We start from the raw sequence: 26,928 nt of genomic DNA, 5'->3' as shown, positions 1-26,928 counted from the left end.
AACCAAAACCGAAAACAGTACCGTGTGGTGTAAAACACAGACACGGAAACAATCACCCACAAAACAACAGTAAAACCCCGGCTACCTAAGTATGATTCTCAATCAGAGACAACTAACGACACCTGCCTCTGATTGAGAACCATACTAGGCCAAACACAGAAAAACAACCTAGACACAAAAAAACATAGAATGCCCACCCAACTCACGTCCTGACCAACTAAAACAAACAATTAACACAATAACTAGGGTCAGAACGTGATAGTTGTGTGTGTGCTTGTGTGTGTTGATTTGGTGATTTTGCTTGTGTTAGTTCATGTGTTGTTGTGAGTGTGTGTACAGTATATTGTTGTTGTGGGTGATTGTGTGTGGTGTGCGTGCATGTTGTGTCCGTACGTGTGCACATGCATATGGAGTAATTGTGCGATAAGGGAGGGGATTTTAGTCACAGTGTTCAGTCGTCTCCAGTGGCATGATCAAGATGAAACACACAGAAGCACACAGATGAAAGGAACGGGGTGAAATCCATTTGGCCCGCTGCTTGTTACACTAAACTCGCAGGCTCCGCATAAAACTCAGCATCACAAAAAGGCCTTGTCCATTTCTGGAAGAACACCTGCTCTTTCCATAACATAGACTGAGCAGGTGAATCCAGATGAAAGCTATGATTCCTTATTAATGTCACTTGTCAAATCCACTTCAATTAGTGTAGATGAAGGGGAAGAGACAGGTTAAAGAATGATTTGTAAGCCTGGAGACAATGATGGACATGGAATGTTTGGTATACTCAGTGTATATAGTCAAATTAAAATAAACTACTAATGCTTCTAATAACTACTACCAGTTTTACAAAGGTAATACTTGCATGTGGTACAATGAGGTTGAGTTACTTTGATATAAGGGGAGATTGTTATGGGACCTTTCACATCTCCTCTTTAGAGTCATCAAAGTCTTTGTACCCAAGAGGTATTGTCTGTGAGAGAAAGAAGAAAACGCCGTTACACATTCATGGGCAATCGTTGAGTACTATCTGTAGTAGCATGTTGTAGAATATGAGACATCATACATATTAAACCTCAGTGCCTCTCATTAGGACAACTGGAAAAATGTATTGTATTTGTATGTATTATGGAACCCCATTTCCTGGGGTCCAGCAAAATGAAACACACAGTTAAACACATTCACAACATATTTCACAACACCTTAAGTGTGTGCCTTAAGGCCACTACTCTACTACCATATATACACACACAACACAAAATCGTGTTTGTGTATATAGTGCATATGTTATCGTGTGTATGTGTGTATGCATGCGTCTGTGCTTGTGTGTGTGTCTCTTTTCAGTCCCTGCTGTTCCATAAGGTACAGTGTTTTGCGAAAGTATTCTCCCCCTTGGCATTTTTCCTATATTGTTGCCTTACAACCTGGAATTAAAATATATATTTTTTGGGTGGTTTGTATCATTTGATTTACACAACATGCCGACCACTTTGAATGCATTACATTTATTGTGAAACAAACAAGAAATAAGAACCCCAAAAAATAACTTGAGCATGCATAACTATTCATCCCCCCAAAATCAATACTTTTTGCAGCAATTACAGCTGCAAGTCTCTTGGATATGTCTCTATAAGCTTGGCACATCTAGCCAAAGGGATTTTTGACCATTCTTCAAAGCAAAACTGCTCCAACACCTTCAAGTTGGATGGGTTCCGCTGGTGTACAGCAATCTTTAAGTCATACCACAGATTCTCAACTGGATTGAGTTCTTGGCTTTGACTAGGCCATTCCAAGACCTTTAAATGTTCCCCTTAAACCACTCGAGTGTTGTTTTAGCAGTATGTTTATGGTCATTGTCCTGCTGGAAGGTGAACCTCCATCCCAGTCTCAAATCTCTGGAAGACTGAAACAGGTTTCCCTCAAGAATTTCCCTGTATTTAGCGCCATCCATCATTCCTTCAATTCTGACCATTTTGCAAGTCCCTGGGATGGTGTTCAGGGTGATGAGAGGTGTTGGGTTTGCACCAGACATAATGTTTTCCTTGATGGCCAAAAATCTCCCTTTGAGTCTCATCTAACCAGAGTACCTTCTTCCATATGTTTTCTGGACACTCTTACCGTAAAGCCCAGCTCTGTGGAGTGTACGGCTTAAAGTGGTCCTATGGACAGCTACTCCAATCTCCACTGTGGAGCTTTGCAGCTCCTTCAGGGTTATCTTTGGTCTCTTTGTTTCCTCTCTGATTAATGCCATCCTTGCCTGGTCCATGAGTTTTGGTGGGCGGCCGTCTCTTGGCAGGTTTGTTGTGGTGCCATATTCTTTCAATTTTTTAATAATGGGTTTAAAAAGAGTTGCAAATAAAAAGCAATATCTCAGTCTGGCCAATATAAAGAAAGGATTAATATGGGAAAAAGAACACAGACACTCGACAGAGGATGGCCAGCATTCCAGAGTCGTCTCTTCACTGTTGACGTTGAGAGTGGTGTTTTGCGGGTACTATTTAAAGAAGCTGCAAGTTGATGACTTGTGAGGTATCTGTTTCTCAAACTAGACCATCTAATGTACTTGTCCTCCTGCTCCGTTGTGTTGTCCCACTCCTCTTTCTATTCTGGTTAGTGCCAGTTTGCGCTGTTCTGTGAAGGGAGTAGTACACAGCGCTGTATGAGATCTTCAGTTTCTTGGCAATTTCTGGCATGGAATAGCCTTCATTTCTCAGAACAAGATTATACTGACAAGTTTCAGAAGAAAGTTCTTTGTTTCTGGCCATTTTGAGCCTGTAATTGAACCCACGGATGCTGATGCTCCAGATACTCAAGTAGTCTAAAGGCGGCCAGTTTTATTGCTTCTTTGATCAGAACAACAGTTTCAGTTGTGTTAACATAATTGCAAAAGGGTTTTCTAATGATCAATTAGCCTTTTAAAATGATCAACTTGGATTAGCTAACACAACATACCATTGGAACACAGGAGTGATGGTTGCTGATAGTAGGCCTCTGTACGCCTATAGATATTCCATTAAAAAAATGACCTGCCATTTCCAGCTACAATAGTCATTTACAACATTAACAATGTCTACACTGTATTTCTGATCAATTTGATGTTATTTTAAAATGGACAAAAACATATTTTGCTTTTCTTTCAAAAACATGGACATTTCTAAGTGAACCTAAACTTTTGAACGGTAGTGTAAATTGCACAAGCATTAGCATTTGTGACCTCTATTCGGCCTCATTTAGCAAAATTTTAAATTGTATTTTTTACATTGTATAAAAGTAGAGACTCAGAGCTACGAAATGGTATATTATACATTGCAGTTGAGGCACAATGGGAAAGTAATTATGCTTTGAAAGTTGATAGAATTGTAACCCCACATTTGACAAAATGGCCCTTGAATATTGTGGTACACCTCCTGAAGAGCTCTTCTTTGTCTGCAGTATCGCTCCCACCCTCTTAAGCTAGTGTATTGTGGTAAATAATAAAGTTGTAGTAGACTAAAATAAGGAATTATTTCAGGTAAACAGAAAGTGTAAAGGATAAAAAATATTTGATAAATAATAGAGGACGCTTACTCAGACACACTCATCTAAATTGATGGGTCATTTGAAATAAATGTTATAACCCCCAGCTGTAACGTCTACTTTCAACTCACGCTCTCAAACACGTAGATCCCTGAACGCAGCTCACTTTCCAGCCCACTTTCCAGCTCACACTCTTAAACACATAGATCTCCTGAACGCAGCTCACTCTCCAGATCCCAATCGCCTGAATTCTGATCACCTGTTATCACACACTATTTAGTTCTTTGCACCCCATCATTGTGAGGTATTGTTTGTTTTGTGACACACTTCTATTCAGAACGCTGGTTTTTCCCGTAATTGAATCCTCCCGTGTATGATAGTTTTTGCCTGCCTCACTAATGACGCCTTTTGCCTATTCCCTACCTGTACTTTAGGATCGGATTTAATGCTATCAATCTATTGCCTGATCTCCCGGACGATGTTACTAGCCTTTTCCCTACCTGTACTGTTGCCTTTTTGGACCCCCTGTGTATGACCTTCTTCCTACCCCTGGACCCAGCTACCTGCCTCATCCTGTGGTCCTTTACAATTAACATCTGCTGCACCCTGTGCTTGAAACCAGCTCTCTGTCTCCCATCATGTTCATTACACCAGCCACATCCAGTGGTAGAAAAAGTACTACATTGTCTTTTGCTTGAGTACAAGTAAAGATACCTTAATAGAAAATGTCTGAAGTAAAAGTCTAAAAGTATTTGGTTTTAAAAATACTTAAGCATCAAAAGTAAATGTCATAGCTAAAATGTACTTAACTATCAAAAGTATTAATAATTTAACATTCCTTCTATTAAACCAGACAGCCCAATTGAATTGCTCTATTTTATTGATGGATAGCCAGGGGCACACTCCAACACTCAGACATGATTTACAAACGAAGCATGTGTTTAGTGAGTCTGCCAGATAAAATGCAGTAGGGATGACCAGGGATGTTCTCTTGATAAGTGTGTGAATTTGACAATTTTCTTGTCAAAATGTAACAAGTACTTTTGGGTGTCAGGGAAAATGTATGGAATAGAAAATACATTTTATTTTGGAATTTGGTGAAGTAAAAGTTGCCAAAAATATAAATAGTAAATTAATGTACAGATACCCCCCCAAAATACTTTCAAGTATTTTTACTGAAATACTTTACAACACTGCCCAAATGCTTTCACATCAGTACATTAGCATACTTTATATACTGTTCCACATGCACTTATCACATAGTATTCCATACATAAGTTAAGGCCATACAACCTGAGTGAGGTGGACATGTACAGTACATAAACAGATGCATGTACATTTATGTATATTTATATTTATGTGGTGGACACTTGATACGGTCACATATTGTTGTGGTATCTCACAAAATCATGTTACAACCACACATATCAATATTAATTGTATATATCAATATTTTGCTAAGTCTTGCTAAGTGGATGGTCTCTACAGGTGTAAACGGTACAGCCAAATGTTTACTTGCATAGTAGGAATATCAGAAATAGATAGTGTCAATATAAATCAAATATGATTACTTCAAAACGACGGCAAGCAGCTGGGAAATATGGTCATATTATGAAACTGGGCTCCACGGCAGATGCAATGAAATAGTTTTTATCAGAAAAGAATGTTGTTAAAAAAGTCATGTGTTCAGCCAACTATCTACTCGGATCTCAGAGCACTCTCATCTGAGTGAACCAGAGCGCAGAATTATTACTTTACCAGCGCTCAACACCCGTTGAATATGGCCGGTGTCAGTAAACGTGGGGGGAAAAAAGCATAATTAAATTGTTTCCAGCAGCACATTTACAGTCACCAACGCTCTGGTTAACACGAAAACTTCCTTACCAGCTCTGCTAGGGCCAGTAAAATGGTCAGAGGGATCTCATTTGTGTCTGGAAGTAGTGAGCCAATGTTAGCTTGGGTGCTTGACTGCCGTTGTAAGGCTAGAACGCTCAAATCAATCCTACTTCTTGGCCCCAACGTCCAGTGTGCGCTTCGTGAGCGAAACGGTCTGAATTTACAAACTGACAATATTTCTCTTAATGGATAGACCATAATATTAATGAAATTAATTAAGCCTCTTTGTTGCGGCACACCCTACGTGCTGCTGCAGCATTCTGTGGCACGTCATTTAATTCTCAGCCCATTTCTTCTGTTACTGCAAGTTATTGCTATTTTGACCACCAGAGGACATTTTTGAGAAGCATTTGACAGTATTCCGTATAGGCATTACCAAAGAATTTAAAACCTTTTTTTGTAATAACATAGTATATGGGATTGATTTTAAAGTACAAGAGGGAAAATAAATACACATAAATATGTGTCGTATTTACAATTGTTTGTTAGCACACTGTGGTATTTCACCCAATATATGTGGGAGTTTATTAAAGTTGGATTTGTTTTCAAATGATTAGTAGGACTGTTTAATCTGAAGGAAATGTGTATCTAATATGGTCATGCATTTGGCAGGAGGTTAGGAAGTGCAACTCAGTTTCCATCTCATTTTGTGGGCTGTGTGCACGTAGCCTGTTTTCTCTTGAGAGCCAGGTCTGCCTACGGCAACCTTTCTCTATAGCAAGGCTATGCTCACCGAGTCTGTACATAGTTAAAGCTTTCCTTAACTCAATCAGTGTTTTAATGCTTATAAAGATGAGTTTCAAAGTACGTTAGCAGAGGAAAAATTATGCGCTTAGCCTGGTTGTAATCTAACCTGATACAGTATTACCTGGGTATTTTTGTGTCAGAATCTCTCCCGGGCTTGGTGTGTGCCTTTCATCTTTTCTCTCCTCTCTCTCTCACTCAGCCCTCTCCCTCTTTTCCTATTTCTGTAAAATGGGACCGAATGTGTCTCTGCTTGGCACTCAGCATTAAGGAGGTATATTGGGGATTCTAACATTCTGTCTAGGGTGTGTACTTGTACATCAGCTGCCTTAAGCTACAGAAACAAGAGATCCTGCTCCCATTAACCATTCTGGCTACCACAAACCACATTTTGTGCAAGGCTATTTACTTATACAGTATTGTACCATTACCGACTACTGTTTAGGGGCCCCATACAATACAGCTTGTACAGTACAGCCCACCTTTAGGTAAAACATTGGTACATACAGTGCCTTAAGAAAGTATTTGTACCATTTGACTTACTCCACATTTTGTTTTGTTAGCCTGAATTCAAAATGGATTAAATTGTGTTTTTTTCTCTCACTGTTCTACACGCAATGCCCCCTAGTGACAAAGTGAAAACATGTTTTTAGAAATGGTTGCTAATTTATTGAAAATGAAATACAGATGTAATTTTCATAAAGTACCAGTCAAAAGTTTGGACACACCTAAACCTCCTGGGTTTTTATTTATTTATACTATTCTCTGCATTGTAGAATAATAGTGAAAACTATGAAATAACACATATTAGTAACATTTAGTAACCAAAACAAGTGTTAAACAAATCAAAGTAGATTTTAGATTTTAGATTCTTCAAAGTAGCCACCCTTTGCCTTGATGACAGCTTTGCACACTCTTGGAATTTTCTCAACCAGCTTCAGCTGAAATACTTTTCCAACAGTACTGAAGGAGTTCCCATATATCCTGATAACTTGTTGGCTGCTTTTCCTTTACTCTGTGGTCCAACTCATCCCAAACCATCTCAATTGGGTTGAGGTTGTGTGATTGTGGAGGTCAGGTTATCGGATGCAGCACCATCTCTATCCTTCTTGGTCAAACAGAACTTGGAGGTGTGTTGCATCATTGTCCTGGGGTGCAGTTAACTCTAATGAACATATTCTCTGCAGCAGAGGTAACTCTGGGTCTTTCTTTCCTGTGGCGGTCCTCGTGAGAGTCAGTTTCATCATAGTGCTTAATGGTTTTTGCAATTGCACTTGAAGAAACGTTCAAAGTTCTTGAAATGTTCAAGATTGACTGACCTTCGTGTCTAAAGGTAATGATGGACTGTCATTTCTCTGCTCTTTTTCTCTGCTCTTTTTAGCTGTTCTTGCCATAATATGGACTTGGTCTTTTACCAAGTAGGGCTATATTCTGTATAACACCCCTACCTTGTCACAACAAAACTGGCTCAAACACATTACGTCTAGACGTTCCGTTAGCGGAATGTTTCGACAACATCCGGTGAAATTGCAGAGCGCAGTAATTCAAATTATTAGAAATATATAACTTTCTTAAAATAACAAGTGCAATACACCAAAATAAAGAAGATCTTCTTCTGTTGGCACTCCAATATGTCCCAGAAACATCACAAATTGTCCTCTTGTTCGATAAACACCTTCTTTATATCCCCAAAATGTCCATTTATTTGGCGTGTTCAGAAATACACCGGTTCCAACTCGCCCAACATGACTACAAATGATCTAATAAGTTACCTGTACGCTTGGTCCAAACATTTAAAGCAATTTTCCTAAACCAACTTTAGGTATCCTAAAACGTAAATAATCAATACAATTTAAGATGGAATATCTGTGTTCAATAGCAGATAAAATCAAAGTGGAGCGAGCTCCAGGTCATGCACACGAAACAAAGGAGCTTGGCTTGACACTCAGACTGAACAGCCGTACTTCTTCATTTTTTAAAGGAAAAACATCAAACAATTTCTAAAGACTGTTGACATCTAGTGGAAGCCATAGGAACTACAACCAGGTGCCTCATAAATCTAGAAAACACATTGACCTCACATTTTTTTCACTGATAGTTTATCCTTGGGGTTTTGCCTACCAAATAAGTTCAGTTATATTCACAGACATGATTTTAACAGTTTTAGAAACTTTAGAGTGTTTCCTATCCAAATATACCATCTTTATGCATACCCTAGCTTTTGGGCCTGAGTAGCAGGTAGTTTACTTTGGGCACGCTTTTCATCTGGACGTGAAAATACTGCTCCCTATCCCAAAGAGGTTTTAAGAAGGAAAGAAATTCCACAAATTAACTTTGTACTTTTTTCTAAATTAAATTTCATTCCAGGTGACTACCTTATTACGCTGGTTGAGAGAATGCCAAGAGTGTGCAAAGCTGCCATCAAGGCAATGAGTGGTTACTTTGAAGAATCTCAAATATAAAATATATTTTGATTTGTTTAACACCTTTTTTGTTTCTTCATGATTCCATGTGTGTTATTTCAAAGTTTTGATGTCTTCACTATTATTCTATAATGTAAAAAATAGTGACAATAGAGGTTTGAGTCCAAACTTAAATATTCATGCCCCTGAGTCAATACTTTTTAGAAGCACATTTGGCAGCGATTACAGCTGTGAGTCTTTCTGGGTAATTCTTTAAGAATTATCCACACCTGGATTGTGCAACATTTGACCATTATTCTTGTCAAAATTCTGAAAGATGAATTCACCTCCTAGTGTCTGGTGGAAAGCATACTGAACCTTTTCTTTTTAAATTTAATTTCTAAATATAAACATCATAAAAACATAATTCCACTTTCACATTATGTGGTATTTTCAGACAGTGACAAATCTCAGTGTAATCCATTTTAAATTCAGGCTGTAATACAACAAAAGCAATACTTTCTGAATGCACAGTACATGTATGCACACACATAGTTAACTATATTTCTTTTACACACACACACACACACACACACACACACACACACACACACACACACACACACACACACACACACACACACACACACACACACACTGCTTTCAATTTCAGTAATGATGACTTACTACTTCGCAGTGTGTCAAGGGCACTTCCCAGCACCAAGTTGCTGGTGACAGTGAAGTGCAGAGTAATTGATGAGCAGTTAATTATCCGCTCTCGACACATTTCGCTTCAATGTATTTTTGTGTCTAGGCTTCTTCATGTCTTCATGCACGATGGTCGCAACGGGCAATTGCTCGACTCATCGGAGATGTTTGCAATGTGCTGGGTTTAAAATTCAATTGGTGCTAGTTGGCTGCACCATTGAGAGCATCTTGACTGGCTGCATCACCGCTTGGTATGGCAACTGCTCGGCATCCGACAGCAAGGCACTACAGAAGGTAATGCATAATGCAGAGGGTAATGCAATCCCCAGTGCATACATCACTGGGGCCGAACTCTCTGCCATCCAGGACCTCTTTACCAGGCGGTGTCAGAGGGAGGCACTAAAAGTTGTCAAAGACTCCAGACATCCAAGTCATAGACTGTTCTCTCTGCTACCGCACTGCAAGCAGTGCCAGAGCGCCAAGTCTGGGACCAAAAGACAGCTGAACAGCTTCTAAGCCCAACCCATAGGACTGCTAAACAGTTAACCATATGGCTACCAGGATATTTTACATCCACCCACTTTATTAATCTTAATTGTTTTGCATTGCATTGGCTCTATGCACACTCAAACATACATACATACATACATACATACATACATACATACATACATACATACATACATACATACATACATACATACATACATACATACATACATACATACATACATACATACATACATACATACATACATACATACAAAACATACACACGCACACACATGCATATTGAAGCCACGCACAGACACACTTTCACGCTTCACAAACGCTGCTGCTGCTACTATGTTTATTATACACTGAGTGTACAAAACATTAAGAACAACTTCCTAATATTGAGTTGAACCCCCCTAGGCTTTAAAATAATCATTTAACCGTCCTCATCCCCTTCATCGATACAGATTGCTGTGGATTTAACAAGTGACATCAATAAGGGATCATGGATTTCACCTGAATTCACCTGGTCAGTCTATGTCATGAAAAAAGCAGATGTCCTTAGTGCTTAGTATACAGTGTATTTTCTAATTGCCTGGTCACTTTTACCCCGACCCACATCTACTGTACACACTGTATTACGTAAATGATCTCAACTACCTCGTACACCTGCAAATTGACTCAGTACTGGTATTCCTTGTATATAGCTTGGTTGTTTTTAAATTGTGTTACTGTTTCCTTTTTTATTGAGCAAATATTTGTCTTCCTTTTAAACTCTGCATTGTTGGGAATGGGCTTTTAAGTAGACATTTCACTGTGGTCTACACATGTTGTAATCGGCACATGTGACCAATACAATTTGATTTGATTAGTTGGTGCTAATTTCGATGTTCTTGACACGTGCAACTTTCCCCCTTTTTAGGATGAATCATGTTTAGGTGTGACTGTTCTCACTGTAACTCTTCCATCAGATATCAATGACTCCTTTAATAATAATTATATACAGAATAGTGCCTTTCCACGTGCTCAGAATGTTTAAATAATAATAACTCTAACCTTGAAGCTACCTGACCTGCCTAGTTAAATAAAGGTCAAATTGAAAAAAATGAAATTACATTGTATGGAGGTCAAATAAACCCAACTGAGTAATGATACAGCCCTCTATGACTGTGTACCAAATGGCACACTCTTCCCTTTATAGTCCATTGTTGCAACCCCTATTACTAGTCTGTTCAACCTCTCTTCCATATCATCTGAGATTCCTAAAGATTGGAAAGTGGCCGCGAACATCCCATTCTTCAAAGGGGAAGACACTCTAGACCCAAACTGTTACAAACCTATATCCATCCTACCTTTCTAAAGTCTTCGAAAGCCAAGTGAACAAACAGATCACCGACCATTTTGAATCCCACCGTAACTCCTCCACTAAGCAATCCAGTTTCCGAGCTGGTCACGGGTGCACCTCAGCCACGCTCAAGGTCCTAAATGATATCATAACCGGCATCGATAAAAGACAGTACTGTGCAGCCATCTGCATTGGCCTCACCCAGGCTTTCGACTCTGTAAATCACCACATTCTTATCGGCAGACTCAACAGCCTTGGTTTCTCTAATGACTGCGTTGCATGGTTCACTAACTACTACTCAGATCGAGTTCAGTGTGTCAAATCGGAGGGCCTGTTGCCTGGCCCTCTGGCAGTCTCTATGGGAGTGCCACTGGGTTCAATTCTCGGGCCAACTCTTTCTATGTATATATCAATGATGTCGCTCTTTCTGCGGGTGATTATTTGATCCACCTCTGCACAGACAGTGTGTTAACAAACCTCCAAAGGAGCTACAATGCCATACAACACTCCTTCCGTGGCCTCCAAATGCTCTTAAATGCTAGTAAAACTATATGCATGCTCTTCAACCGATCGCTGTCCACCTGACTAGCATCACAACTCTTTATGGTTCTGACTATGTGTGGACAACTGTAAATACCTAGGTGTCTGGTTAGACTGTAAACTCTCCTTCCAGACTCACATTAAGTATTTCCAATCCAAAATTAAATCCAGAATCTGCTTCCTATTTTGCAACAAAGCCTCCTTCACTCATGCTGCCAAACACACCCTCGTAAAACTGACTATCCTACCAATCCTTGACTTCAGTGATGTCATTTACAAAATAGCCTCCAACACCCTACTCAGCAAATTGAATGCAGTCTATCACAGTGCCATCCGTTTTGTCACCAAATCCCCATACACTACCCACCACTGCGACCTGTATGCTCTCGTTTGCTGGTCCTCGCTACATATTCATCGCCAAGCCCACTGGCTCCAGGTCATCGATAAGTCTGGGTAGGTAAAGCTCTGCCTTATCTCAGCTCACTGGTCACCATAGCGATACCCACCGGTAGCACACCCTCCAGCAGGTATATTTCACTGGTCATCCCCAAAGCCAACACCTGCTTTGGCTGCCTTTCCTTCCAGTTCTCTGCTGCCAATAACTGGAACGCATTGTAAAAATCACTGAAGTTGGGGACTTATATCTCCATCACTAACTTTAAATATCAGCTGTCAGAGCAGCTTACCGATCGCTGCAGCTGTATATAGCACATCCAACCAACTACTTACCTCATCCCATATTTGTTTTTCTGCTCTTTAGCACACCAGTATTTCTGCTTGCACATCCTCATCTGCACATCTATCACTCCAGTGTTAATTGCTAAATTGTAATTACTACGCAACTATTGCCTATTTATTGCCTTGCACACACTGTATACATATTTTTCTATTGTGTTATTGACTGTACTTTTTTCTATCCCATATTTAACTGTGTTATTGTTTTTGTCACACTGCTTTTGCTTTATCTTGCCCAGGTCACAGTTGTAAATGAGAACTTGTTCTCAACTGGCCTACCTGGTTAAATAAAGGTGAAATAAAAAATAAATACATTTAAATAAAGGGAAGAGGGTGTCACTTGGGATGCTGCCTCTTTCTCTCTGAAGGAGTGAACTCCACTTCTTTTTTTCAAACTTAAAACAAATAATTGAACATTCGTAGAGGCATAGTGGGGTAAAATAAGATATGAGAGTATCAACAGGTAGTGGGACAGATTTGAACCCACACCGATACAGGTACATGTGGCCTGGGGTCTACAGCACTAACCACTAGACCAGGGTTTCCTAACCTCGGTCCTGGCCCCCCCCCCTGGTTGCGCGTTTTGTTTTCTGCCAGAGCACTTCACAGCTGATTCAAATAATTCAGGCTTGATGAGGAGTTGGATATTTGAATCAGCTATGTAGTGCGAGGGCAAAAAAACTAAATGTGCACCCAGGGGGGCTGTCCCTCTCTCTACAGTCCAACTGTCACTACCCATAAACAATATATATATAAAATATTATATATTTACAACTCCTCTGTGTGGGTTCTCCTCTCTCAGATATCGATGAGTGTGTCACCCAGATGCACTACTGCCAGGCTAACACGGCGTGTGTGAACCTACTCGGCAGCCATCGCTGTGACTGTCTACCTGGCTTCATCAGAGTGGATGACTATTCCTGCACAGGTAGGCCAAATATGCACACACACATACTTTGAATATTTCGGTAGGCCAACACAAGCACACACACCCACACATACACTTCCTAATTTTCCGTAACTAACATCCTGAGGATTATCGGTCATTTCAAATCAAATGTTATGTGTCACATGCGCCGAATACAACAGGTGTAAACCTTACAGTGAAATGCTTGCCAACCTTGAGACCTCAAGGTTGGCAAGTATTGTGTCTTGGTAAACACAGAGTGCACTCACTTCTCATAGTTAACACACAACTCTCACAGTGCTAAAGTAGGCCAGATTAATCCTCTCAGTTTGTTTTAGTCTGAGATTTGTACAAAACTACAGAACAGGAGCAGTACAACGTTTCTCAGAGAAGGAGTGCTGATTTAGGATCAGTTTAGCCATTTAGATAACAAGGAATACGATTACATGGACCCAGAGAGCTGAACCTATATCAGCACTCTGAGAAGCTTGAAAACAGAGTTTTATAATTTTATAGTTTTACTCAGTGCTGGTTGAGAGAAGCAACATATTACAGCTCATGGTGACTTGAGCATCCTTCTCTCTCTGCCTCTCAGAAGACCGTGAGTGGTTGTGAGAACCATTTGACCTCAGGTCGGTGTACTCTGGAGCCACACACACTGTCCTTCAGCTGGAGAGGGGTCAGGACGCAGCTCCACACTGTTGTCAAACTGGGGTCAGGACGTGGTTGCTGTCGTGGAAATTTAGAACTGAGATAGACGTGTTCATTTAATATTGATTAATTATTGTAATAATGAGGCTGGTCAACCCCACACCCTTGAGTGTTGGACCGAGTAACCTACATTTTACACAAATGCAGAGTACTACATATAGCTGACACTAACAATGCTCAGTCATGGTTGGTTCAACCCCCCTCAAGCAGACCAAGGAGCATCATAATGCACACTGGGTTCATCCTGTCGTTATCTGCATGTGGGTCATTGTCTTAACCCCACCCTGGCTTAGTTTCCCAGGTGCAAGGATGATTATGAGACAATCAGGGATCGTTCTACTCCTAAGCCATCTCTAGTAAAACACATTCTTGTCTATGTAACTCAGTCTTTAAATAATTTGTCAACTCAAGCCATCTCCAGTGACCATAAACCCAGATTAGCTGCAGGGAACTAGAGTGGAGCCCATGAAAACACAGACACTAGTAGGACAGAAATGTCTTGCTATTAGTTAAAAATGAATTGTTAACCATTAATATCAAATAGATCAGTTAATTACGTCATTTTTCTATCACACCACACACTGCAGTTAAACTGGGGCTGTCAGGTAAGAGACCATTTTAAAAAGGTGGGAAAGACGTGGGGGGGGGGGGGTTGGAGATGCAGATCTTATATCAGATAAACAAACTACCTAATTAAGTTTAAGGCCCAATCCTGAATCAGAAAAACAACAAAATGAAAGCCCCCACCCCACTTGGTTTACCATCTAAGGGATGGGGCTGGAGAAATGTAATAATTCTCAAATTAGATAGACCAAGCTTTAGATGCAAGGTTTGACAGTCTGTGAGGTGAAACCATATTTTAAGGCTATACATTGTTTCCATATCACAGATTGGGCCTTTGAATTATGGAAATGTGCACATCTACTGTCTGTTGACATTAGCTGGGACTCTTCATCGGATTCAAACAAGCCAAGCTTGTGTTTACTTCTGATACTTTCTGATTTAGGGAAATCAAACTGCTTGCCACAAACCTCTGGGCATGCAATGCCTCCAATTAGGTTTTGTTGTGGTGGATTATTCTATGTGTGCATGCTAAATGACACCCTATTCCCTACAGTATATAGTGCACTACTTATGACCAGGGCCCATAGGGAATAAGGCAACCATTTGGGATACAGCCTATGCATTTAGTGGCGTGCAGATTATCAACAGAATAGCTCATCAGCAACAGTGTTTTCGAGGATGTAATAATGCAAAAACCCACTGAATAGCACCATTGATTTGTCTGATTGGAAAATCAAAATTCACATTTCCAAATGACACCACCACCTCTGTCATTTCTTACATCTAGCATGTCAGAATGTTAGCCAATTCTGGGAAAGGAGGAATGTTAAAATGGGGATGTTATTTGTTTCAGGGTAGAGTGTATTTGACCTCTGAGAGAGTTACTTTTCATTTCTTGTCCATGCAGTTTGTTAAATCACATGAACAGGAAATGACAAATAACTCTCCCTGAGGACAAATTCAATGTACCCTGAAACAAATTGCCTCCCCCAAATGTTAGCCAATTCTGTTAGGGTCAGGATGGCGACAGGAGGAAGTTGAGGTAATATGTACATGTAGGTAGAGTTATTAAAATGACTATGCATAGATAATAACAGCGAGTAGCAGCAGCGTAAAGGACGAAGGGGGAGGGGGTGGGGCGACAGGGCATATTAATATATAATAATATAAATAATAATATATGCCATTTAGCAGACGCTTTTATCCAAAGCGACTTACAGTCATGTGTGCATCCATATTGTCTGGGTAGCCATTTTGTGAGATCTTCAGGAGTCTTATGGCTTTTGGGTAGAAGCTGTTTAGAAGTCTCTTGGACCTAGACTTGGTGCTCCGGTACCGCTTGCCATGCGGTAGCAGAAAGAACAGTCTATGACTAGGGTGGCTGGAGTCTTTGACAATTTTTAGGGCCTTCCTCTGACACTGCCTGGTATAGAGGTCCTGGATGGCAGGAAGCTACCCTCTGTAGTGCCTTGCGGTAAATAGGCCAAGCAGTTGCTATACCAGGCAGTGATACAACCCGTCAAGATGCTCTCGATGGTGTAGCTATAGAATCTTCTGAGGGGTAATAGGTTTTGTCATGCCCTCTTCACGACTGTCTTGGTGTGCTTGGACCATGTTAGTTTGTTGGTGATGTCCGACCTTGCCTTAAAAGTATTGCAGGAGCTCCTCCAGATGATGTTACAGGAGCTGAAAGAACCTCGTATCCAGCAAAACTTGGAGCGAACATTATCTGACATCGGCTTTCGAAATAATCATATTCGTTGCACTTCCAGAAGGACTTATTGCACTACCCTGGCTGGCGAGGACACTCAGGTGATTAATAACAGTACCACAAACAAAATTAGTTTATTTTTGTATTTTATTAACCTCTCGATGCACCCATCCCGTTAGCGGGATCATTTTCATCAACACCCGCTGAATTGCAGCGCGCCAAATTTAAATAAAATGACTAAACATATTTAATTTTCATGAAATCACAAGTGCTATACATAGCAAAATACAGCTTAGCTTGTTGTTAATCCACCGTGCGTGTCAGAATTCAATACAGCTTTTGGGCGAAAGCATAACAAGTGTTTATGTAAGAACATCTCTCTCAGTAGACAAAATATTACAAACACCTAGCAGCCAAGTAGATTGGTCACGAAAATCAGAAAAGCAATAGATTGAATCGATACCGCCATAGTCAATAATCGGAATGTTGACTGAATTATTTGTTTTCAGCTATTTAAAAAAAGACAGGACCAGTTCCTATAGAAGCCTATTTGAATTCTTAATTTCTTAACTAACTCATCAACATGCTTTTTGAAAGATAGCTTTTTGTCAATCCAGATGCCCAGATATGTATAGGTGGGGACACGATCAATGAGGACACCATCCAAAGTACGTATGCATAAATCATGTACCTCAACATGTTAACTCTGTATTAATTTAAAATTAGTTGACAATTTAATTGTTTTTCTATGGCTGGAGCTCCCATAACTGGCTAACACTTCAGGCTCTCTGGTCAAATGGCTGCGATCACGTTTGGTACGGTGTGATCCACCAATGCAAATGCCTCGGCCAATTTCTACTCATTCAACCAATCCATATGTCCAATTGCTTGGGGGTTTATTTAGTTATAATTTATAGATTTGCAATATCAAGGCACACTGTTGCAGCCCGACAATACGCGATTTGCGGTAATTCACGGCAAGATACATTTTATGCAACAGTTGGCACATTTATTTTTCAGAAATTCTAGAGATGGAAAGGATTATATTTACCCCAGATACATTATGAATAATGAAAATGTAAAAAAATCAAATTCCAATTATAGAAGTAATAAATGTAGATCTCAGGTGTGACGGTCGTGGGAACCTTGGCAACCCCACAAGTGTACATTAACTCCTCAAAATGGAGGTCACGCCAGCAGGCTGGCTCGTTACTAACCAATTTAGAAAGACCCATAAAATACTATACAAGAGGGAAAGTTCAGCAGACGCTCTGAGTTTCACTCCGAGCTTGCACATCGCAGATCTCATCCATCCGTAATTGGCTTTGAGAATATAGCATTTATATTTAGCCCATCTATAAAGATTTAATGTACGAATCATGTCCCCAGTGTCTGGCACTCATCGGCGTCAAAGCATACTGCCATCAGGACTGATGTCTATCTCCCATAATCTGCTGCTTCTTCAAAAGACATTCTGCTCTGTGTGGGTGTGTGGGTGTGTGTGTGTGTGTGTGTATGTGTGTGCGCTCATGTTTGTTGCTGCATGCCTTTTTTTGATGCATAGCCTCTCTTCCTCTGGCAAATTCTCACATGGAATAGCCTTAATTTCTCAGAACAAGAATAGACTGATGAGTTTCAGAACAAAGTTATTTGTTTCTGGCCATTTTGAGCCTGTAATCAACCCCACAAATGCTGATGCTCCAGATACTCAAGTAGTCTAAAGGTGGGCAGTTTTATTGCTTCTTTAATCAGCACGACAGTTTTCAGCTGTGCTAACATAATTGCATAAGGGTTTTCTTATGATCAATTAGCCTTTTAAAATGATCAACTTGGATTAGCTAACACAACGTGTTATTGGAACACAGGAGTGATGGTTGCTGATAATGGGCCTCTGTAAGCCTATGTAGATATTCCATAAAGGATTTGCTGATTCCAGCTACAATCGTCATAGTCATTTGCAAGCACACGTTTTTTCAGTTCTGCCCACAAATGTTCTATGGGAATGAGGTCAGGGCTTTGTGATGGCCACGGTAAACTTCAGACTTCAACTGTACATACTACCTCAATTAGCCCAATATATAAATACAGTTGAAGTCAGAAGTTTACATACACTTAGGTTGGAGTGACTAATGACCAAGCATACTTCCAAGTTGTGGCAAAGTGGCTTAATTACAACAAAGTCAAGGTATTGGAGTGGCCATCACAAAGCCCTGACCTCAATCCTATAGAACATTTGTGGACAGAACTGAAAAAGCATGTGCGAGCTAGGAGGCCTACAAACCTGACTCAGTTACTCCAGCTCTGTCAGGGGGAATGGGCCAAAATTCACCCAACTTATTGTGGGAAGCTTGTGGAAGGCTACCCGAAACATTTGACCCAAGATAAACAATTTAAAGGCAATGCTACCAAATACTAATTCAGTGTATGTAAACATCTGAAAACTGGGAATGTGATGAAAGAAATAAAAGCTTAAAAAATGATTCTCTGTACTATTATTGACATGTCACATTCTTAAAATGAAATGGTGAACCTAATGTTGGATCCAGTATTTTAGAAACAGCTGTCCCCGCTGGGCTTTTCACTCATGAAAATGGTACGACAAAGTAAAAACATTCAGTCAGCGCCAGTCCTGTGGGCGAAAACAGCTTGTTGATTAGAGATATTGATGGAGAATGGCAAGAATTGTGCAAGCTAACAGGCGGGGCACAAACAGACAAATAATGGTGACATGATTATATTTAACATAGTGTTATCTAAGAGGGATAACTTTAATGTTTTACAATTGTTATTTTTATAAAATTCACTCAGGAGGATGATCGTCCCCTTCCTCCTCTGAGGATCTTCCACTGATATACACATACAGTACCAGTCAAAAGTTGACACATACTCATCCTAGGGTTTTCCTTTGTCCAGGGGGTTTTTCTTTTTCTTTTTTGTAGTTTGTCCAGAAACTTTTTTTTATCCAATGTTACCCAACCTTCATTTTTTTCCTGAAGATCATGTTCCCTGTCAATTTTGTATAGGTTGCATTACGAAAATTTTACAGGCCCCAAATCCAAATGTATTAGACATATTGAAATCATGTATTTACATTGTCCTACATACTTTACTTTATCCCTTTAACTATCTTTTTATGAAATAAAACACTATTAAATACTATGAAATAAATACATATGGTATCGTGTATTAACCACAAAGGTGTCAAAAACTATTTTATATTTGAGATTCATCAAAGTAGCCACCCTTTGACATGATGACAGCTTTGCACACTCTTGGAATTCTCTCAACCAGCTTCACCTGCAATGCTTTTTCAACAGTGTTGAAGGAGTTCCCACATATGCTGAGTACTTTTTGGCTGCTTTTCCTTTACAATGTGGTCCAACTCATCCCAAACCATCTCAATTGGGTTAGAGTTGGGTAATTGTGGAGGCTTGGTCATCTGATGCAGCACTCCATCACTCTCCTTCTTGGTCAAATAGCCCTTACACAGCCTGGAGGTGTGTTGGGTCATTGTCCTGTTGAACAACAAATAATAGTCCCATTAAGAGCAAACCACATGGGATGGCGTATCGCTGCAGAATGCTGTGGTAGCCATGCTGGTTAAATGTGCCTTGAATTTTAAATAAATCACTGACTGTGTCACCAGCAAAGCACCCCCACAGCACCTCTTCCATGCTTCGCGATGGGAACCACATATGGAGATCCATCCATTCACCTAATCTCTGTCTCACAAAGACATGTCATTTGGAACCAAAAAATAAAAAAATTGGACTCATCAGACCAAAGGACAGATTTCGAATGGTCTAATGTCCATTGCTCATATTTCTTGGCCCAAGCAAGTCTCTTCTTATTATTGGTGTCCTTTAGTAGTGGTTTCATTGCAGTAATTCGACCATGAAGGCCTGATTCACGCAGTCTCCTCTGAACAGTTGATGTTGAGCTGTGTCTCTTACTTGAACTCTGTGAAGCATTTATTTGGGTTGCAATCTGAGGTGCAGTCAACTCAAATGAACTTATCCTCTGCAGCTGAGGTAACTCTGGGTCTTCCGTTCCTGTGGCGGTCCTCATGAGAGTCAGTTTCATCATAGCGCTTGATGGTTTTTGCGACTGCACTTGAAGAAACTTTCAACGTTTTTTGACTGACCTTCATGTCATAAAGTAATGGACAGTCACTTAAACTTTACTTATTTGAGCTGATCTTGCCATAATATGGACTTGGACTTTTACCAAATATGGCTATCTTCTGTATACCACCCCTACCTTGTCACAACCCAACTGATTGGCTCAAACACATTAAGAAGGAAATAAATTATACAAATGAACTTTTAGCAAGGCACACTTGTTAATTGCAATGCATTCCAGGTGACTAACTCATGAAGCTGGTTAAGAGAATGAATGCCAAGAGAGTGCAAAACTGTCATCAAGGCAAAGAGTGGCTACTTTGAAGAATTTCAAATATATTTTAATTTGTTTACCACGTGATTCAGTGTGTTATTTCAGAGTTTTGATGTCTTCATTATTATTCTACAACGTAGACAATATTAAAATGAAAGAAAAACCCTTGAATGAGTAGGTATGTCCAAACTTGACTGGTACTGTATGTCTATATACAGTGCATTCTGAAAGTATTCAGACCCCTTGACTTTTTCCAAATGTTGTTACGTGACGGCCTTATTCTAAAATGGATGAAATGTTTAAAAAATGTACCTCAATCTACACACAATACCCCATTACGACGAAGCGAAAACTGTTTTTTAGACATTGTTGCAAGTGTATTAAAAAACAGAAAAACCTTATTTACAAAAGTATTCAGCCCCTTTGCTATGAGACTCGAAATTGAGCTCAGGTGCATCCTGTTTCCATTGATCATCATGTGAAAAATTGATTGGACATGATTTGGAAAGGCACACACCTGTATAAGTTCCACATTTGACAGTGCATGTCAGAGCAAAAACCAAGCCATGAAGTACATACATAGGTATTAGGACCCTTTGCTATGAGACTCGAAATTGAGCTCATTTTACATACATTACATTTAAGTCATTTAGCAGACGCTCTTATCCAGAGCGACTTACAAATTGGTGCATTCACCTTATGACATCCAGTGGAACAGCCACTTTACAATAGTGCATCTAAATATTTTAAGGGGGGGAGTGGGGGGTGAGAAGGATTACTTTATCCTATCCTAGGTATTCCTTAAAGAGGTGGGGTTTCAGGTGTCTCCGGAAGGTGGTGATTGACTCCGCTGTCCTGGCGTCGTGAGGGAGTTTGTTCCACCATTGGGGAGCCAGAGCAGCGAACAGTTTTGACTGGGCTGAGCGGGAACTGTACTTCCTCATTGGTAGGGAGGCGAGCAGGCCAGAGGTGGATGAACGCATTGCCCTTATTTGGGTGTAGGGCCTGATCAGAGCCTGGAGGTACTGAGGTGCCGTTCCCCTCACAGCTCCGTAGGCAAGCACCATGGTCTTGTAGCGGATGCGAGCTTCAACTGGAAGCCAGTGGAGAGAGCGGAGGAGCGGGGTGACGTGAGAGAGCTCATGTGCATCCTGTTTCCATAGATCAATCAAGTTGTAGAAACATCAAGGATGGAGACCACTTGTGGTAAATTCAATTGAAAGGACATGATTTTGAAAGGCAAACACCGGCCTGTATAATGTCCCACAGTTGACAGTGCATGTCAGAGCTAAAACCAAGCCATAAGGTTGAAATAATTGTTCTTAGAGCACCGAGACAGATCTGGGGAAGGGTAAAAAAAAAAAGAATCTGCATCTTTGAATGTCCTTAAGAACACAATGGCCTCCATCATTCTTAAATGGAAGAAATTTGGAACCAACAAGACTCTTCCTAGAGCTGGCCTCCTGGCCAGACTCTCAGACCATGAGAAACAAGATTATCTGGTCTGATAAACCAAGATTGAACACTTTGGTCTGAATGCCAAGTGTCATATCTGGAGGAAACATGGCACCATCCCAAAGGTGGATCATGGTGCTAACAGCATCATACTGTGGGGATGTTTTTCAGCAGCAGGGACTAGGAGACTTGTCAGGATCAAGGGAACGATGAACGTAGCAAAGTACAGAGTGATCCTTGATGAAAACATGCTCCAGCGCGCTCAGGAAATCAGGCTGGGGCGAAGGTTCACCTTCCAACAGGACAACGACCCTAAGCACACAGCCAAGACAATGCAGGGATGGCTCTGGGACAAGTCCCTGAATGTCCTTGAGTGGGCCAGCCAGTGCCCGGACTTGAACACAATCGAACATCTCATGGAGAGACCTGAAAATAGCTGTGCAGCGACACTCCCCATGCAACCTGACAGAGTTGAGAGGATCTGAAGAGACGAATGGGAGAAACTCACTAAATACAGATGGACCAAGCTTGTAGCGTCATATCCATGCTTTGGATAAAAGCGTCTGCTAAATGGCATATATTATTATTATTATTATAACACTTGAGGCTGTAATGGCGGCCAAATAATAGGGTCTGAATACTTAGAAATGTAATATTTTAGTTTTGTATTTTAAAAAAACCTGTTTTTGCTTTGTCATGATTGGTTATTGTGTGTAGATTGATGAGGGGAAAAAAACAATTGAATACATTTTTGAATTAGGCTGTAACGTAACAAACTGTAGGAAAAGTCAAGGGGTCTGAATACATTCCCAATGCATTATATTTCTTCATTTTTATGGATTCAAATTTCACCTTTCATCTGTTGGAGTGTCGTCCATTGTACTATTCGTATACCTCACATCAAATCCTACCGGTCTGTTGGAGTCATCATCAGCAACATGTATCTAATTTTTTCCCTCTGAGGTAGCCAGTGACTGTCCACATTCTCCCAATCCCAGGTCAAGCCCATCCAAATGAAGGTCCCACTCCTCTTGCTCCGCATCGGACATCTTTGTCTGGATCCCCAGGTGTTTGATGCCATCTGCAGCCTCCCAAGTAGAGGTGTAGGTCACTGTGCCGGTGTCTAGGAACACCTTCAGATTGGCAGGGTGGATAGACTTGAACTTAATGTTTTTCTGCAATAATTGTGCCTTTAGTTCTCCATACTGTTTCCTCTTGCGTTGTATTCAGCTGACCAATGACACTCACTTTCCTTGGTGTTCTAGTCCCTACATTCCCCATTCCTTGAGCAGTATTCGTTGCTTTGTGTGGTAGAGTGAGAACTTGACCAGGATTGATCTCGGGGCGTATTCTCTTCCAAGGGCTCGAGGATGAGGGAATGGTGCTCCTTTTCAATGTTTGGATTCAGCTCCAGAGGTAATTGCAGTAGGCCCTTCAATAGATTATCTTTGAAGTTCTCATTCTTTTCAGAATTCTCAGCTATTCCCTAGATGCGAATGGAAGATCTCCTTGAGTAATTCTCCAACTGGTTGCAGGTTGCGTTGGCATCTTTCTTTCAGTGCGATGATTCTACTTTCAGCCTCATTTATTAATTTATCAAGTCTAAGTTTAGCTGTCCATTGACTGAAGTTGTCTAGCTTCTCATTCATTGCTGAACTTAACTTTCTGAGCTCTGCTAGAATTGCCATCGCCTTTGTTTCTTCCTCTAATGGGTTGTTTGTTCCTCTGGTTGTTTTTATACACCCAAGATAATGATTTATGGTTGTATAAATATAATTATTTGTTTTTAAATGTTTGTTAGGGGGTAGATCAGCTTTAATAGTGCATATAGATTGTAGATTCCATCAATGTAATTATCTGCATAATTTCCAATCCCCCATATATTTTTTTGTGAATGTGTGACCCGTTTCAGGAAACTAGGCGTATGTCACAGGTTACTACTAGGAGAGCCGTTTGAACATAAACATTTTTAAAAATCAAAATGCCTTTTTTTGGCAGAAATGCCTTCTCGAACATGTGAACTTTCATGTGCCTTAATAACAAACTTGTATGCCATCTGTAAATCCAAATAAAATAGTTAAATTACGAGGCCAGTTGGTTTAGCTAAGGTAAAAGGGGGAAACCTTCCCCGTAGCCATGATTGGCTGAGATAATGAGTGGGCTGGACATGCCGAGAGATGAGTTAGGATTAGTCTGCCATTTAGCACTCTGTCTATTTGAGATTGTAATTACATCTAGGTAATCCTGTCTAATGCAGCTTTTTTTACTTTATGAATCATATATTAAAATTGCTCCACTTTTTGTTCTGAAGGACTAAGTTTTGAAATCAGTGGAATTTGAGTATTAAAGCTTACGGATTACATCTTAAAACTAAGGGCAAACATGGCATCCTACAGGAGACATGTCCAACCATGAATGATGTATATGGGTAAGATAGTCTGTCTACATAAATTATCAGATATTATATGTTTCTAATTTTGACAGAAAGAGCCATTTACTTGGTTAGCTATAGCCTAATGTTAGCTAACTAACATTGAACCTGGTTGGCTAGCAACCTGCAGGGTAATAACGTCATGCATTGTGAATATGGTTCATTGTTTACCTATGGTTCATTGTAGCTAGCTAGCTACATGTCTTAACAAAAGACTACACCTTTGCAAGTAACCATTTCGGGTGCGTTCGTAAATTCAGTCTGGCCATCTATCTCGATTTCAGAGCATTCTCGTCTGAGTGTGCCAGAGCGCAGAATAACTTATGAATTACGAACGCTCAACACCCGTTGAATATGGCCGGTGTCAGAAAATGTCAGTAATCCATCGGCCAGAGCGTCCGCTGTACACTCAACGCGGAACGCTCTGAATTTACAAACAGACAATCTGACAGCAAAGTTGCAATCTGGATAACATAACAGCCTAACCAGCTCCGCTAGGGCGAGTAATGTTCAGTGAGCTGTTCTCTCGCACTTAAAAAAGTGTGAAACAAATGAAAATATATTTCATATTTGAGATTCTTCAAAGTAGCCTTGATGACAGTTTAGCACACTATTGGCATTCTCTCAACTAAGCTTCATGAGGTAGTCACCTAGAATGCATTTTAATTAACAGGTGTGTCTTCTTAAAAGACACACCTGTTCACCTTGTTCATCTACCCAGCGTGTCAATTTTTTTTAAATGTTTTACGGCAAAAACACAGCATATATTTATGATAGACCACCACCAAAACAAAGAAAAAACATAGCCATTTTGTCCAGCAAAATATAAATTGACAAAAGCAGGATTTTAAAAAATCATTCACTAACCTCTTGAAAATCTTCATCAGATGACAGTCATATGACATGTTACACAGTACATTTATGTTTTGTTCGATAATATGCATTTTATATCCATAAATCTCGGTTTACATTGACGCCGTGTTCAGAAAATTCTCCAAAATGTCCGGAGGAATTATAGAAAGCTACGCCAGATAACAGAAATACTCATCATTAACTTTGACTAAAGATCCATGTTCTACATATAATTAAAAAGATACACTGGTTCTTAATGCAACCGCTGTGTCACATTTTTGTTAACGTTACGGAAAAAGCCTAACATAGCAATAATCTGAGATGGAGCTCAGACATAACAATATTTCTCCGCTATGTTGGAGTCAACAGAAATACAAAATTACAACATAAATATTCCCTTACTTTTGATGATCTTCCATCAGAATGTAGTGCAAGGTGTCCTAGTTCAACAGTAAATCGTTTTGTTTCATAATGTTCAATTCTAGTGTCCAAGTAGCAGCATTTGCTACCACTTTCAGCTCAAGTGCCCAAAAAATGACTTCTGGTCCAGGATAACTTTGCATCAAAACTTCCAAATTACATATTACAGGTCGACAAAACTGGTCAAACTAAGTGCAGAATCAGTCTTCAGGATGTTATAATCATACAGATTGAATAGCATTCCAACCGGACCATTCATGTTCATCTGGGGCTGATTGGAACAGCCGAAGCACTCGAACGCAAACGCGCCTTCAAGCACATGGAAATCTTTTGCGACACTTACTACTTTCCTTCCCATTAGGTCAAAGTTCACAGCAAATGCTCCATTACACTTTCTACTGAATGAGGACATCTAGTTGAAGACATAGGAAGTGTTTCCAGATCCATAACTTGTTGGGAAGAGAGGGGGCGATGACATCAAAGTTGCCCCAAATTTCAGGATTTCAAAACTAGTTTGAAAGATTGCCTGCCCTGTGAGTTCTGTTATACTCACAGACATAATTCAAACGGTTTTAGAAACTTCAGAGTGTTTCTATCTAATATTAATAATAATATGCATATATTAGCAATTTAGAACAGATTTTGATGCAGATCACTATGGGCACGCAATTCATCCAAAGGGGAAATACTGCCCCCTATCTCTAACAGGTTTTAAGAACGGCTCATCTATGAATGTCTTTTTGTGTGCTCTATCCTGTCTGATTATCCATCAGTCTGACAAACACACAATGAACAGAGAAACAATCTCTCCACTAAGGACTTTATTAAATAATTTTGATTGATGATTGATTGAATGAACGTGCTGTATAGCTTTATGATGATACTTTATGCGTGTGTTTGTGTGAAGGGGATTTTGTTTTATTGAATGAAAGTGACGTATAGCATCATGATTTAGTTTATTATAAACTCCTAAAAGGTAACTACAAAGTAGGTGTAAGACTGAGAAAAATAAAGTGAGGAAGGTAGAGTGAGAGAGTGTGTGAAAAGGGAGGAAAATTATGTGGAGAGTTAGGCCTCAGCATGAAAAGGCCGGGAGGAAGAGGA

The 26,928-nt window shown here is 40.0% G+C and overlaps 1 protein-coding gene across 1 annotated transcript in view; it reads left to right on the top strand.

Moving 5' to 3' along the window:
• The window catches only part of LOC124032968 (protein kinase C-binding protein NELL1-like), a 434,369-nt gene that overhangs the window by 316,016 nt on the left and 91,425 nt on the right, over positions 1-26,928 (top strand). The window contains exon 13 of the mRNA XM_046344912.1: positions 13,181-13,306. Within this exon, the coding sequence (XP_046200868.1) occupies positions 13,181-13,306 (126 nt within the window). The remainder of the gene's footprint in view (positions 1-13,180; positions 13,307-26,928) is intronic.

Source organism: Oncorhynchus gorbuscha, linkage group LG04 (genome assembly GCF_021184085.1).
Source record: "Oncorhynchus gorbuscha isolate QuinsamMale2020 ecotype Even-year linkage group LG04, OgorEven_v1.0, whole genome shotgun sequence".
In the NCBI taxonomy this organism is placed as follows: domain Eukaryota; kingdom Metazoa; phylum Chordata; class Actinopteri; order Salmoniformes; family Salmonidae; genus Oncorhynchus; species Oncorhynchus gorbuscha.
The sequence above is the reverse complement of the archived record's forward strand: the minus strand, read 5'-3'. Positions and strand labels throughout refer to the sequence as shown.